Source organism: Pyrus communis, chromosome 9 (assembly GCF_041283825.1).
Source record: "Pyrus communis isolate YQ-2024b chromosome 9, ASM4128382v1, whole genome shotgun sequence".
Classification (NCBI taxonomy): domain Eukaryota; kingdom Viridiplantae; phylum Streptophyta; class Magnoliopsida; order Rosales; family Rosaceae; genus Pyrus; species Pyrus communis.
This window is the reverse complement of record NC_142573.1, coordinates 6,052,767-6,066,778: the sequence shown is the minus strand read 5'-3', so window position 1 is coordinate 6,066,778 and position 14,012 is coordinate 6,052,767. Positions and strand designations below refer to the sequence as shown.

General features: G+C 36.5%; 1 protein-coding gene and 1 long non-coding RNA gene across 3 annotated transcripts; one reads left to right on the top strand and one right to left on the bottom strand.

Annotated features, from left to right (window-relative positions):
• Window positions 1-4,174: 4,174 nt before the first annotated feature.
• LOC148694120 (glutamate receptor 3.4-like) lies at window positions 4,175-11,627 on the top strand. 2 transcript variants are annotated; one of them, XM_088700417.1, is made up of 7 exons: window positions 4,175-4,646; window positions 5,231-5,631; window positions 6,000-7,336; window positions 7,424-7,701; window positions 7,781-7,812; window positions 7,904-8,313; window positions 10,824-11,627. In XM_088700417.1, the coding sequence occupies exons 2-7, from the start codon at window positions 5,316-5,318 to the stop codon at window positions 11,412-11,414; spliced, it is 2,964 nt and encodes a 987-aa protein (XP_088556543.1). In that variant the 5' UTR covers window positions 4,175-4,646; window positions 5,231-5,315; the 3' UTR covers window positions 11,415-11,627. The 2 variants fall into 2 exon arrangements, with proteins under 2 accessions (XP_088556543.1, XP_088556544.1); XM_088700418.1 differs by lacking the exon at window positions 4,175-4,646 and adding an exon at window positions 4,702-5,152.
• LOC148694121 (uncharacterized) lies at window positions 8,640-10,641 on the bottom strand. Its single transcript, XR_015966865.1, has 3 exons — window positions 10,330-10,641; window positions 10,160-10,228; window positions 8,640-9,567 (listed from the first exon to the last, which is right to left on the bottom strand). It is a non-coding gene; the product is annotated as an uncharacterized LOC148694121 (long non-coding RNA).
• Window positions 11,628-14,012: the final 2,385 nt, after the last annotated feature.

Sequence of the window (14,012 nt, the reverse complement as noted above, 5' to 3'; positions counted from 1 at the left end):
ATTCTTATCGTCCACAGATATGGAAAATATCTCTTAACACATAACGACTTGCCTACCAATCTGGGAAGTCATTATGTTATTCCGAATTAATAACATGATATCATGTGTTTTAAATTTGTGATTTCACACGAATAGTTTGAGACACTGTTATTTTAAAATTCTATCTGACCTTTAAGTTATTCTTTTAATAAGCCAAATAAAGATTTTAAAATAGCAGCGTCTCAAATTAATCATATGAAGTCATATGAAATTCTTTAAACACGTGACGTCATATTATTAATTTAGAATGTCAAAATGGCCTTCTAGGCGTGTCAGTAAATTGATCTCTTAACAGTAAAAAATTTATCTACAATGAAAGCGCCAAGCATAACTTAAATTTCTATCGTGATAATGAAAAAAAACAATCATGTCTGTGATTTATTAAACCAATGTTGAAAGAGGTGGCTAATTTGAGGTGATGTTAATTTGATGTTCTTGTTTCTTGTGGAGAAAAGAACGTTTACGTCCGTTGTGGAGAAAAAAAACAAGGAATTGTTTGGCTTTGTCTCAGATATTTTGTAATTTTGTTCCACTTTGAGGTGACAACTGTGCAGCCAACGACCTTTCGAATTCACAGAAAACAATGATAGCAAAAAAACGCAAAAATTAACGCAAGTGTACGGTGAAAGGAACACATGCAGCTTCACGTTGGCTTCTTTTGATGGAAGATTGTCTGGAAGACAATGATTATTCACCCTAATTAATCATGCTTTGCTTAAAGGTTTGCCATGAAATCATCTTTGACCAGGTTTTTGTCAGTCCCTTTCTGAGGGATTCTTCAAATAAGCTTATAGAGAATTGTGTTTTTATTGTGTTTTAAACTTCAGAGAAGAGTATGTGCGTGATAAATATTTTAAGGATTGTGTTATTTACGCTTTATTTTTATTTTTATCTCTTACATAATTTTATTAATTTTTTATTGTTAATATTTTTTAATTCATTTAATTTGACGATTGAAATAAAAAAGAATATGTAAGAAATAAAAATGAATTTGTCAAAGGCTCTACCCTATTTTGATTATTTAAAAATGTAACTAAGATATTTTTGGTTCCTATTCAATATTTTATTTGTTGTCATCGTATAATCTAATCAAATACTTAGTGGAGGAGGTGGCATCAGAGCCAAGTCTTTGTAGTCGTTTTCCAAAACTTTGGCAGATGCAATAACTCTTTTTATATTTTCCATATCTAAAATCAAAGTACAAAATTATATTGTCACACAAAACACAAAAGGGTTTTGTTAGTTGTTTCGAGCAATGTATTTATTTTCTTGCAACAAGTTTAAATCTTCCTATTAGTTATACTTGTGACTAGATCATTGAGATATAGTTGTGTGTTCGTTCTATTGCACAAAGTCCAAAATCTCCTTACTTACGCCATTAAATATAATAGTGCATTCGTCACTCACACTGTATAATGTGACCACCCTTGCATGGTTGTTCACAAATTTAATACCCTCTATCTAGTGGCAATTTTTTTCTGTTCTACCTACCAAATTAAAGGTCCTACTTCCCATGTCAATAAAGGACAATATTCTTTTTTTTTTTTTTTAATGAAAGGATGATAATGGATTAGTTGAGTCAAATTATATAAAGTTTGGTAATCAGACTATAATAGTAATTCTACTCTCTAAACCACACAAGACGGTAAGAAAGAACCAAGACCCTAGGAATTGGTATGAATAGTGGCTCCCCCAAGAATTGAAAGCACAAAATGGCATGCCTTAAATTGCCATTACTATTTTCCTCTTTCCCAATAACCAACAATTTGAGTATTCATCAAGGCAGAGCTAAGCTAACCACATGTAAATGGTGGATGAAATACAATTGTGCAAGAGGCATAACGTCCAAGTTTTGGAGGGCTTGAATTTGGAGAAACAGATCGACTCTTTAATGTGAATCTTTCTGTATTCAGAGAAACAAAGAAGTAAAACAATGCAACCTACGTTTTGGACATGGCTAAAGTTGTGATCCCATGGCTTATGTAGAGTACACGGTTAGATTTTTCTTTAGTATTTATAGACGCTCAATGATGATACATATTTGATTGTTCGGTGTGATTTAAGGATCTTCGATCACTCGATTTAAGTAATTGGATCAAATCTAACAATCAAATGTGTCGACACTAAATACATGTAGGTACTTAAGAAAAAGCTCACAAAATCCACCCCAAGTTTGATAGAGGTACTTAACCATCATGAAGATTAAGTATGAATGTGTACGGTTTAAATTTTTATAGTATCTATAAATGTTCAGTGATGATACATATTTGATCATTCGGTGTGATTTAGCAATCTTCAATCACTCAATTTAAGTAATTTGATCAAATCTAACAATCAAATGTGTCGACACTAAACGGCAATAAGTACTCCAGAAAAAGCTCACAAAATCCACCCCAAGTTTGATAGATGTACTTAACCATCATGAAGATTAAGTATGAATGTGTACGATTTAATTTTTTTAGTATCTATAGATGCTCAATGATGATACATATTTGATCATTTTATGTGATTTAAAGGTCTTCAAACACTCGATTTAAGTAATTTGATCAAATCTAACAATCAAATACGTCGACACTAAATATCTGTAGGTACCTAAAAAAATGCTCACAAAATCCGCCCCAGGTTTGATACAGGTACTAAACCATCATGAAGACTAAGTACGAATGTGGATGTGTGAATATTGGTCACGGATTTTGACAGCTTCATTTTGGACCACAAATTCTCTTTAATACATTAAATTGGCTGTATTAAATTATGAATGTTCCCCCACCCATGATATAGATGTTAATCTATGGTATTAATTATTACTAAGAAAGTTCAAATAGGAAGACTTTCTTTTCTCGTCATTTAAAAAAAAAAAACTCGAGAAAAAGAAAATTCTTGTAGTTAACATCAAGAAGTTGATCACAATAAATATTATAGCGGGTTTTGATTTATTGTTGGAAAAATTATAGTGGGTCTTGGTCAAATATTTCTTTATACTTAATTCTCATGTTTACACAAGTATAATGCACACATGTGTCACATATGGCACATTTTATACGATTACCATTTTTTTAAGTTGTGAATTGCCCTAGTAGTTAGTACATTATTTTTAATTGATGGCGTCCCCAATTCAAACAAAACATGTTTTATTTTATTCCTTTTTTCTAATTTTTACTATAAATACAAAGAAACTATGAACACTGATAAGATAAGTTACATTGAGTATCATTTTAGTGAATGATAAAATTATAGTTAAATGAATTTAGCCAAAATGATTTCTGACATTGACATAACTCATCGCTTTAGTCCCTAACATTGAAAATCGATAATAATGGTTCATGAGTTTGTCAGCCGTCAACTATTTTGGTCATTCTGTGAAAAATCTCTGTTAAATGGAAAAACGAGGGGTTATTGGACAAAAATATTTTTAAGATTTTTCATAAAAATATCAAAATGATTGACGGTAGACAAAATTAGTGACCATTTCTATCAATTTTCAATTTCAATTACTATCTCAATGACCAAAATCGAAAAGTTATATTAATCTCAATACCATTTTACTAAAAAGCATTAAATAAAATAATAACAAAATTGCTCAAGAATCGGTTGAAGTTCAACTGTTCAACCTAAATCATCATTTATATATGTTAACTTGCGGACAGCCAATTAAATGATGCATATTATATAATATGCATATAAAATAAATAATAAATATAAAAAATATCCTAAAAAATGAAAAGCCAGAAGTTGATTCTTTACTTGTGCTTGGAAGACTGTTGTGGGTGGGGGTGGGTACGGTCCGGTTCAATCAGTTTCCACCCACAAACGGAATTGGAATCAAAAAATTTTAACAGTTCGGTTCGATGCAATTCTGTTTAAATTTATTACTAAAACCGTACGGTTAGGTTCATGATGGTTTCGGTTTGGTTCATCATTATATATATATATATATATATTTTTTTTTTATTTTAATTTTCTACTTCTAATACCAAACATATATTTCAACCACAAATTCAAGTAAATTTGAGTTCCACTACTAGATCTACAAAATTTGTGACCGGAAGATAGAAAGTGTGCATATAAAATAAATCAAAATATAGAAAAGCTCATATCAAGACCAAAGTGTATATCTTGAACTAAAACTAAAGTGTACATAATGCATAATATACTAGAAAATAATGGAGAAAAATAAAGTAGGGGGAAAAAATTGATAAAACAACAAAGGAGGAGAGAAGTGAAGAAAAATATTGGGCTTATGCACATGGTCTTCTTGGAAAATTGTCTTATTTATATAAAAATAATAATAAAACCATAATTTATATTAAAAATGGTAAGGTCGGGTTCCTTCTGTTCTTAATATTTTCAAACCGGAACTGGAACTGTTTGAAATGGTTCGGTTTGGTTTTTGTTCCAATTTTGAATTTTTTGGTCAACGGGGTTTTTTACCCTTTTTTTTTTGTCACAATTCGATTCGGTTTTTTGATTTGACGGTTTTTATGCCCACCCGTAGTTCTGGGAAGACAGAAGTCTAGCTGAGACTATAAGAGAAACAGCATATGCAGATGCATATGTACAGTCTAAACTGTTGAAAGCTAAAGCTTCACCCAACTTTGGCTATTCAGGTATCTAAAAATGCTATCTTCTTCCACTCAACTTCTTTTGGAAAATCTTATTGTTTAAGACTGTTATTTTATTTTAACTTTTTGTGTACTTTTATGTTCTGCATGTGGTTTGCTTCACCAACTTGTTCATATAAATACTTGGTATTTTATACTGTTTAGGAATAGGGGTTCCTGGCTTGATTTGGTAATGATGGTAGTTTAGTACACTGATTAGCCGTTCAAAATTGGAGTTTTGAGTAAAACCCATGTCAAAATTGTTCTTCTGGTTCCCATTTGGTTATTAATTTTAATTTTTAGAAACCACGTGGTCTAAGCCATTATTCAAGAGGATTTTAATTGGTTTTATTTATTTATATTTGTTAATAGGAGTTTTTGAGTAAAGCCTCATGTTCAAGCTTGTTCTTTTGGTTCCATTTGGGTATCAATTTCAAGAATCCAAGGTGTTTTAAGACAATATTAAAGTAGAATTTTAATTGGGTTTTTGCTGCAAAATCTTGGTGTTCAAGGTAAAATATATAATCTGGATTATCTTCTGAGAATTTTGGAACCCATGATGTTAATCTTCAATCTGCCATTCTTTACAGGTCTTTGTTAAGTTTGATTCACTGCTTAGTCCAAGTTGAAGACTTAACAAGTTTTCGACCGGCAGTTGCAGAGATTTCTGTAGGCATGGAGGTATTGCTGATGAATAGGTCTACTGACCATGTATGCAAGACAAGAACACTGCTTGCATTGATCTTGTGCATGTGGGTGTCCATGCAAGTGATGGCTGGAACAGAAAATGCCACGCATTTGTCTGCCAGGCCAAGTTCTCTGAATATTGGAGCTCTGTTTACTTTCAATTCCGTTATTGGGAGGGCAGCCAAGCCGGCAATTTTAGCTGCAATTGATGATGTCAATTCTGATCAAAGCATTCTTCGCGGGACAAAATTGAACATTATTCTCCATGACACGAATTGCAGTGGATTTCTTGGAACTGTTGAAGGTATTCCTACAACCTGCTTCTTTTATGGTCTACTGGAGTGGAAAAACAGGATCCTACTAAATAAGAAACCAGCTTTTAGATCAAGCTGCTACTGATTTCATTTATCAAATTAGTTGCCATCATAATGCTGAATTTTATTGCTAGATGATCAGAGTCTCGAAATACTAGTCCTTGGTTCTATGTATTTGCATTATGATCTGTAAATTGGTTGTTTTGTAAGATTCTTCCTGCTTGAGCACTGCATTTCGAATTTTGTTGGCATCACCATGTCCTTGTCTCAGAATGGATAAATTTATAAATATTATTGTTATCCCTGCCTCGCTCTGTCTTAAAACTAAAAAAATAAAGTGATGTCTTTCTCGTTGCAGCTATGGAGCTGATTGAAAACGACGTGGTTGCTGCAGTCGGCCCACAATCCTCTGGAATAGCTCATGTCATATCCCATGTTGTTAATGAGCTCCATGTACCACTTCTATCATTTGGAGCAACAGACCCCTCCCTTGCTGCTCTCCAATTCCCATATTTTGTCCGAACCACACAGAGTGACTATTTCCAAATGTATGCGGTTGCTGATTTAGTTGAGTATTTTGGATGGAGAGAAGTAATAGCAATCTTTGTAGATGATGATTATGGCAGAAACGGGATTTCTATACTAGGCGATGCCTTGGCGGTGAAGCGTTCTAAGATCTCATACAAGGCTGCCTTCTCTCCTGGAGCCCCCAAAAGCGATATCAATGAATTGTTGGTGGGAGTGAACCTCATGGAATCTCGGGTTTATATTGTACATGTTAATCCCGACTCCGGTTTAACTATTTTTTCCATTGCCAAGTCACTTGGAATGATGACCAGTGGCTATGTCTGGATTGCGACGGATTGGCTTCCTTCTCATTTAGATTCACTAAATCCCCCTGGCCCCGACACAATGAATCTCTTACAAGGAGTTGTTGCTCTTCGTCATCATACCCCAGATACTGATCTCAAAAAGCGCTTTATGTCTAGATGGAGCAAATTGCAACATGACGGGAGTCCAAGCTTCAATTCTTATGCGCTCTATGCATACGACTCTATTTGGCTAGCAGCCCGTGCTCTTGATGTTTTCTTCAACGAAGGTGGGAATGTATCTTTCTCTAATGACCGAAGGTTGAATGACACAAATCAAAGCACACTGCATTTAACATCACTCCGTATTTTTGATGGAGGCCAAAAATATCTACAGACGATTCTTAAGATGAACTTCACAGGTATAAGTGGTCAGATTGAGTTTGATCAAGATAAATATCTAGTTCGTCCAGCATATGACATTCTGAATATTGGAGGAACTGGTTCCCGTAGAGTTGGCTATTGGTCAAATTCTACTGGTCTCTCAGTCATTGCTCCAGAGATATTATATAAGAAGCCATTCAATAGGAATACGACTGCTCAACTTTATAGCGTTATATGGCCTGGTGAAGTTACAGCTATACCTCGGGGATGGGTATTTCCCAACAATGGCAGGCCACTGCGAATTGGAGTGCCTTATCGGGTAAGTTACGAAGATTTTGTGGTTAAAGATAAGAGCCCTCCAGGGGTCAGAGGATACTGTATTGATGTCTTTGAAGCTGCTGTAAACTTACTGCCGTATGCTGTGCCACGGACATATATGTTGTATGGAGATGGTAAGAGGAATCCTGAGTACAGCAGTCTTGTAGCCCAGGTTGCGCAAAATGTGAGTATTTAGGTTAACAGAATCACCTTTATGTACAGTTTTGTCTAATCAAAACTTTGATTTGCTCACTTCCTTTTTCCTTTTCAGAAATTTGATGCAGCTGTTGGAGATATTACAATTACTACTAATAGGACAAGAATAGTTGATTTTACACAGCCTTACATGGAATCGGGACTTGTTGTAGTTGTTCCTGTCAAAGAGGAAAAATCAAACGCTTGGGCTTTCCTCAAGCCATTTACTTACCAGATGTGGTTGGTCACCGGTGCCTTCTTCCTTTTCGTGGGAGCTGTTGTTTGGATTCTTGAGCACCGGATCAATCATGAGTTCCGTGGTCCACCGAGCCAACAGCTCATAACCATTTTTTGGTTAGTATATCTTACATCATTATGGCCGTTGATAAGTGCCTATACGAGTACTTTTACTGATACCGCTTTTGATTTGCAGGTTTAGTTTCTCCACAATGTTTTTCTCACAGAGTATGTACTTCATGCTTAATCTTCCTTTATCTCGTGAATGCAACTCGTAATATTAACTACTAACATCCTTTGCGACTTGGACTTGGTGCAGGAGAGAACACTGTGAGCACCCTGGGACGGCTGGTGCTGATTATATGGTTATTTGTAGTGTTAATTATCAATTCCAGCTACACGGCTAGTTTGACTTCAATTCTCACGGTGCAACGGCTGACGTCACGGATTGAAGGGATTGACAACTTGATATCAAGTAATGATCGAATCGGAGTTCAAGACGGGTCATTCGTTTGGAGGTATTTGGTTGATGAGATGAACATAGCGGAATCTAGACTGGTTAAGTTGGAAGACATGGAAGCCTATATTAAAGCCCTTACAGATGGACCGACACGTGGTGGGGTAGCTGCCATCGTTGATGAGCTTCCTTACATTGAGTTGTTTATGTCCAGCACCAAATGCGCATTCAGGACAGTAGGGCCGGAGTTTAGCAAAAGCGGATGGGGATTTGTAAGTATTTATACATTTAGATTTGGAAAAATGAATACTCTGACCATGAAATGCTGATCTTCAACCACACTGCCTTTATTATTTTTCTTATGGATGCCTTATACAGGAACAAATAACATTATCGTTAAAAATTCAGTGTTTCGGTTTTTAATTTTATTGAGTGATGCATTTGTCAGTTAGGAATTCACAAGACAGCCACTGACACGCCCCGACCCCGATATTCCCCGAATACCAGGATAGGCACGTGCTGGCCGACACCCGAAGGTGACGAAAGCCATTTATTGAGTGCAAATGCTGAAAACAAGGGATAAATAAGGTTTAAAAAATATAAAAGAATAATTAATATGCAAATAAGGACCGTGTTCAGAGCACACCTCTAATCTAGAACATTAGAAGAAAATAATATAAAATTGAATGAAACAAAGGAGTGGGTCCTACACCGAGAGGACTCGAAGATGCCGATGCGGAAATGCCTGGACGTCGGGATTGTATGCCTCGATTCTAAGTCCTGAAGGGGGCGCAAAACAAACATGAGTGGACCAAGTTGATATATATATAATAAAACAGTTATCAACATACTAACCCCCAGGTTTTATGAAAACACAAATATAATGATAAACATAGGTTTTCCGAAACCTAGCATGTCGTGCAATGTCTCAAATCATCATTCGCATAAAATAATAATCACTAGTGAATGTCCGATATAACACTTCAGGCCCCATGCCGGCTCCCCGTCTCTGAGCACACAGTCAGAGGAAAATGCACTTCAGGCCCCTTGCCGGCTCCCCGTCTCTGAGCAGACAGTCAGAGGAAAACACACCCCAGGCCCTATGCCAACACCAAACCGTCGCCCGGGACGGACCGGATCTATCCCTACGTCCCGTAGCGGAAAGGACCACTAGGTAAGTACAAAACCAGTGAACATACATATATTGAAAATCAACTTCATAGTATAAAGTCATCCATCATCTATACTATAAAGAGGTGTTCTAAACATGTTCTAAATATCATATCGTCATCCATCAGATATGCTATAAGAACATGGGTTATAGGAAAAATAGTAATAATTCAAACTAGCCTTAGTAAGCATGTTATCTCGTAAAACGTTCATAAAACATAATCATCAAATCATGCTTTTCATGTATGCATTTCTACTATCAAAACATGCATTTTTAGAAGGGGTCCACTCACAGTACTTCGCCGTCGAAAAGCCACGCCATCTAGCGAAGAAGGAAACGCCACAATTAAACGCCCCTAAGCACAAAAAAGGTACATTTAGTCAAACTCCACTCAAACGATTGAATTTGGGAAAACGGACATCGGAAACGGGTTCAGAACGTCGAAATTAGCCTAGGAGGGGTCCCGCACGAAAACCCAAAAAGTCAACGGTCAAAGTCAAGGTTGACCGTTGACCGGTCAAAGTCAAAGTCAACGCTGACCGTTGACCGGGTCAACGGTCAGACCGGGTCCGGGTCAACAGGTCAACGGGTCAGGGTCACGGGTCAACGGGTCAGGGTCAGGGTCACGGGTCACGGGTCACGGGTCACGGGTCAGGGCTTTAGGGTTTTGGGTTAGGGTAATTGGGTTTTGGGTTTTGGATTAAAACAGAAAATGGGTTTGGGCTTGAACCTCACGGCCCAAAGGCCTAATTAAAAGGGTAATGGGTTTGGGCTTGGCAGGAAAGGCCCAAAGGCCTTGGGTTTGGGTGGTTCGCCGGATTCCAAGGAGAGGGAAGGCCGGACTTCGGCCGGAGAATTCCCAAGCTCCGTTGGAGCTCAAAACTCAACCAAAACATGTCATTCAATATACCAAATTGAAGCCCCGAAGGTAAGGAATCGAAATATACCCTTGGTTCCCGTCATTGTGGTCGGAGTTGGCCGGAAAACAGCCTGGAAGCCACGGGTGTACGCCGGAACTGGGTAAGATTCAAATGAAAATAACTTCTTCAATACTCAATGAAATTGGGTGAAACAAAAAGGAAAGTTGTAGTACTCAGCGAGACGAAGAGATTGATACCTCGCACGCCGGCCAACTCGCCGTGTTTTGGCCGGAAATTGCCTCGAAAGGGGCGGTGCTCGCCGGAAAACTGGGAAATGCCTCCGAGGTGGTTTTCTTCGTGGTTTGACGTCCAAAGCACAACCACGGGGTTAGAAAAGAGTTATAGGTGTGGGCATGGGTGTGTGTGTGTGTGTGTTCTTGTCGGAGGAAGGAGCACTGAGAGGAGGAGAAAGGAGAGAGAGCACGGGAAGAGAGAGTGAGGGAGAAGAGAGAGACTTTTCAGTAACAAAAAAAATAAAGGAAAAGGAAAAAGGGAAGAGACCGGGGAACAAAAACAGGGGTGGGCCCCTTGGGCTCACCAATTAAGGCTAGAAAAACAATTTTAAAAGGAAAGGTATCCCCCAAACTTAGTGAAAAATACAAAAATACCTATTTTCCTACGTAAATCCCGAGACGGGTTATTACAGCCACAACATTGTTTTGTACTCTCATATTTAGTTTCCTTGTCTCAGGCCTTCCAAAAGGATTCTCCTCTTGCTGTTGACTTGTCGACTGCAATTCTTCAACTCTCAGAGAACGGTCATCTGCAAAAGATCCGTAATAAGTGGCTTACGCATAACGAGTGCCCTACTCAACTCAATAATGTTGATGGAGGCCTGCTATCTCTAACAAGCTTTTGGGGCCTGTTTCTTATCTGCGGTATTGCATGCTTCCTTGCTCTTGCGGTGTTCTTCTGTAGGATCCTTTGTCAATACCGCAGGTTTACCCCCGAGCCTGTGGAAATGGACGTTGAGGAGATTGGACCTACCAACACGAGATCTCGACGCTTACTCTGGTCAACTACTTTTAAGTATCTTATGATCTTTGTAGATAAGAAAGAAGCAGAGATAAAGCACATGCTTAAGCGAAAGACTAGTGATAGTAAGCACGAAGCTAGCCCGAGCGCTGATGGGCGGCTGCATTCCCTTCGTGAGGAAGATTTGAGCGCTGATGGGCGGCTGCATTCCCTTCGTGAGGAAGATTTGAGCGCTGATGGGCAGCTGCATTCCCTTCGTGAGGAAGATTTGAGAGGTGATGGGCGGCTGCATTCCCTTCGTACGTGAGGAAGATTTGCTTTCGGCGGGTTGATTTTGCAGTGCCCACTCAGCACTCGGTTAATCAAATTTTATCCAATCCCTGTGGCATAAGCTACGTATATAGAATAACACTAGAAAGTTCTACCCGCACGTTGCTGTGGGATTAAAAATTATAAGAAAGATTATGTTTCAAAGATGTAAAGTCTATGCCATGAAAGATTTATACTATTTACGTATGAAAGATTTAATCTATGCAACAGACATCAAAACTTGTAGAAGTTTTATTACTTTATCTAGAATGATAAAATACGACAAATATTGTTTACTGCAACGCTCAATTTTTTTCTCCAGTACTATTGATTGTTAAGAAATCACCCTAGGCAACGAAAGAAAATATTGTAACACATGAAATTAATTTATATGACAATGGAATTATACTGTAAAGAAAATAAGAATATAGTATGGTTACCTTTTCAGCAATTTTATAGCACCTCATCAACTTTTGTGCGTTTGCCTCTTTGATTAGTTTTGTCTCACTACCTTAAATGTATAACAAAGATTGAAAATGATAAATGTATATTAGATAAAAGCTGGATGAAAAATAGAAGAACACACTGTTTGTTTGGTAGGGTGTAAACAGAAAGTTATATACCCATCGATCAATTGGGGTGGCAAAAGTTGTATAGCTGAAGTTGCAATGTAAGCGTTCTATATCACTGCGACTGTGCATCATTCATTTCTTAGCTTCTTTTAGTTCAAACCACCTAAACCAAAGAAAACAAACAAAATATGAAGTACAGTTTATTATCTATCTTTGCAATTTAACTTCTAACATGACTAAATATAATCTGAAGGCAATAAAGCTTGAGCCTAATTCTATCAGCCAAAAGGGAGGAACACTAAATTTTACACATGAAGTCCCAAGGGGTTTGATAAAGAAATCCCAAAACAGAAACTATAATTTGAAAACTGTGCACTGATGGTCAACTTTGTTCAAATGTCTTAATAAAGTACATCCACCAAATTAGAAATATCAAGTTGTGAAAAATGAAGCTAATTCCTTTATAATAACAAAATGTTGGTCAAAATACCACAATGTGAACAAATATATCATAAAGGACAAATAGAAAAACGATACTTACCAATATCGACATATGGATTGCTTCGAAAGAATGTTACATGCATTGTTATTATCTCAATGGTTTGATCTGCGATAAGAAGAGTAACTATTTAGAAAGTAGCATCATTGCCACTTGCTAGTCTTCCTACATGATTTAAGAATATAACTACTTAAATAGATATGGGATCACATTGACCATAAATTATTACATGCAACTCAAAAAAAAAAAAAAAAAAAAAAAAAACGAATAGAGTCGTCAAAAAAATCGAAACTTGCCGGAAAAAGTAACTGTTACGCAACTAGATCTCTTTTAATAATTGCACATTTAAATCTTTTTCTTGACCAGTAAGATGTCATAAATACAATGTTCCACAGTTCATTACATTTTCATTTCTAGCCATCAGAACTTGAAACACATAACTAATGAGTGTTATAGAAACTTACCACAACATTGTCAAAAGAGAATATAAGACCATAAGTTTCATCCAGTTTGACGACATATAGTATTCATTTAAGAAAATCTTATTGCAGTTTGTCTTCCAAAAAATCCTACTCTTAGTAAAAATTAACAGTAGTAAGTTATAGCATAATCAGTATTAATTTCGACAGAGCATAAAAAACTATGACTACTATACATATAATTCCATAAATTACACCACATCAACCTTGAGAGGTCCAACATGTCCAAAACTCTCAAAACCTTCTCCATATTTAGCTCCAATCGCCTAAAAACACTGAAAAGTGGAGGAAAAAAACATAAATTCATCAAAATTTGCTACCCAAGGATAAGTTAAAAATGGAAAGTATTTTCATTGGCGAATATATGCATGAGTCTTAGTTACTATGTTGAACTGTTGGCAACATGGAAAATACTCTTCCATTCTCTTACCCACCAAAAAAAAAAAAGCACTATAAAAATCTTAGAGAAATTCTTTGCAAGATTATCGAAATTACAAAAGTGGTAAACCAGCAAGTCATGTTTTGGATCAATGTTGGACCACATTTGTTTCACTTTAACTGTCATAATTACAACCTCAAGATTAGATTCTAATTCCACAATTAGATGAGCAATGCTTCTTGATTCCGCATGATTATTGGCATTTGCAATTCACACAACCTTAAATTTTAAAAGAACACACAAAAGAAACAGAACATAAAGTATCCCTCTCTTTTTACCTTCTCAAAAACGTGTCTTAGGGAAGCTGTTGTCAGAGGCTTAGCCTTCTAATGTTTACAATCCACGAAATAAAAAACAAATAGAAAAGAGCCTGTATAACCAAAATATGCATGATGGTATTTTTCATTAGACAAATTAGTTATTGATTAAAAATTGGGTAGTATAATTCTAATTACCTTTTAAGTCCTAGTTTTAGCTTTCCTTATTTAATGGCTTTTAGAGCTGAAAGTTTGAAAGCGACTGCAAATAAAAGATCAAAAGAAATCTAAATTCATACAAATTAATAAAACCCCAGAAGAGAAAACTAAGTTTGAAGTTTTTGCTGAAC

Coding starts and splice junctions, on each gene's coding strand:
- LOC148694120 (XM_088700417.1), top strand. CDS start 5,316: ATGGAGGTATTGCTGATGAATAGGTCTACTGACCATGTATGCAAGACA. Junction 5,632..5,999: donor ATTTCTTGGAACTGTTGAAG/GTATTCCTACAA, acceptor TTCTCGTTGCAG/CTATGGAGCTGATTGAAAAC. Junction 7,813..7,903: donor CACAATGTTTTTCTCACAGA/GTATGTACTTCA, acceptor GACTTGGTGCAG/GAGAGAACACTGTGAGCACC.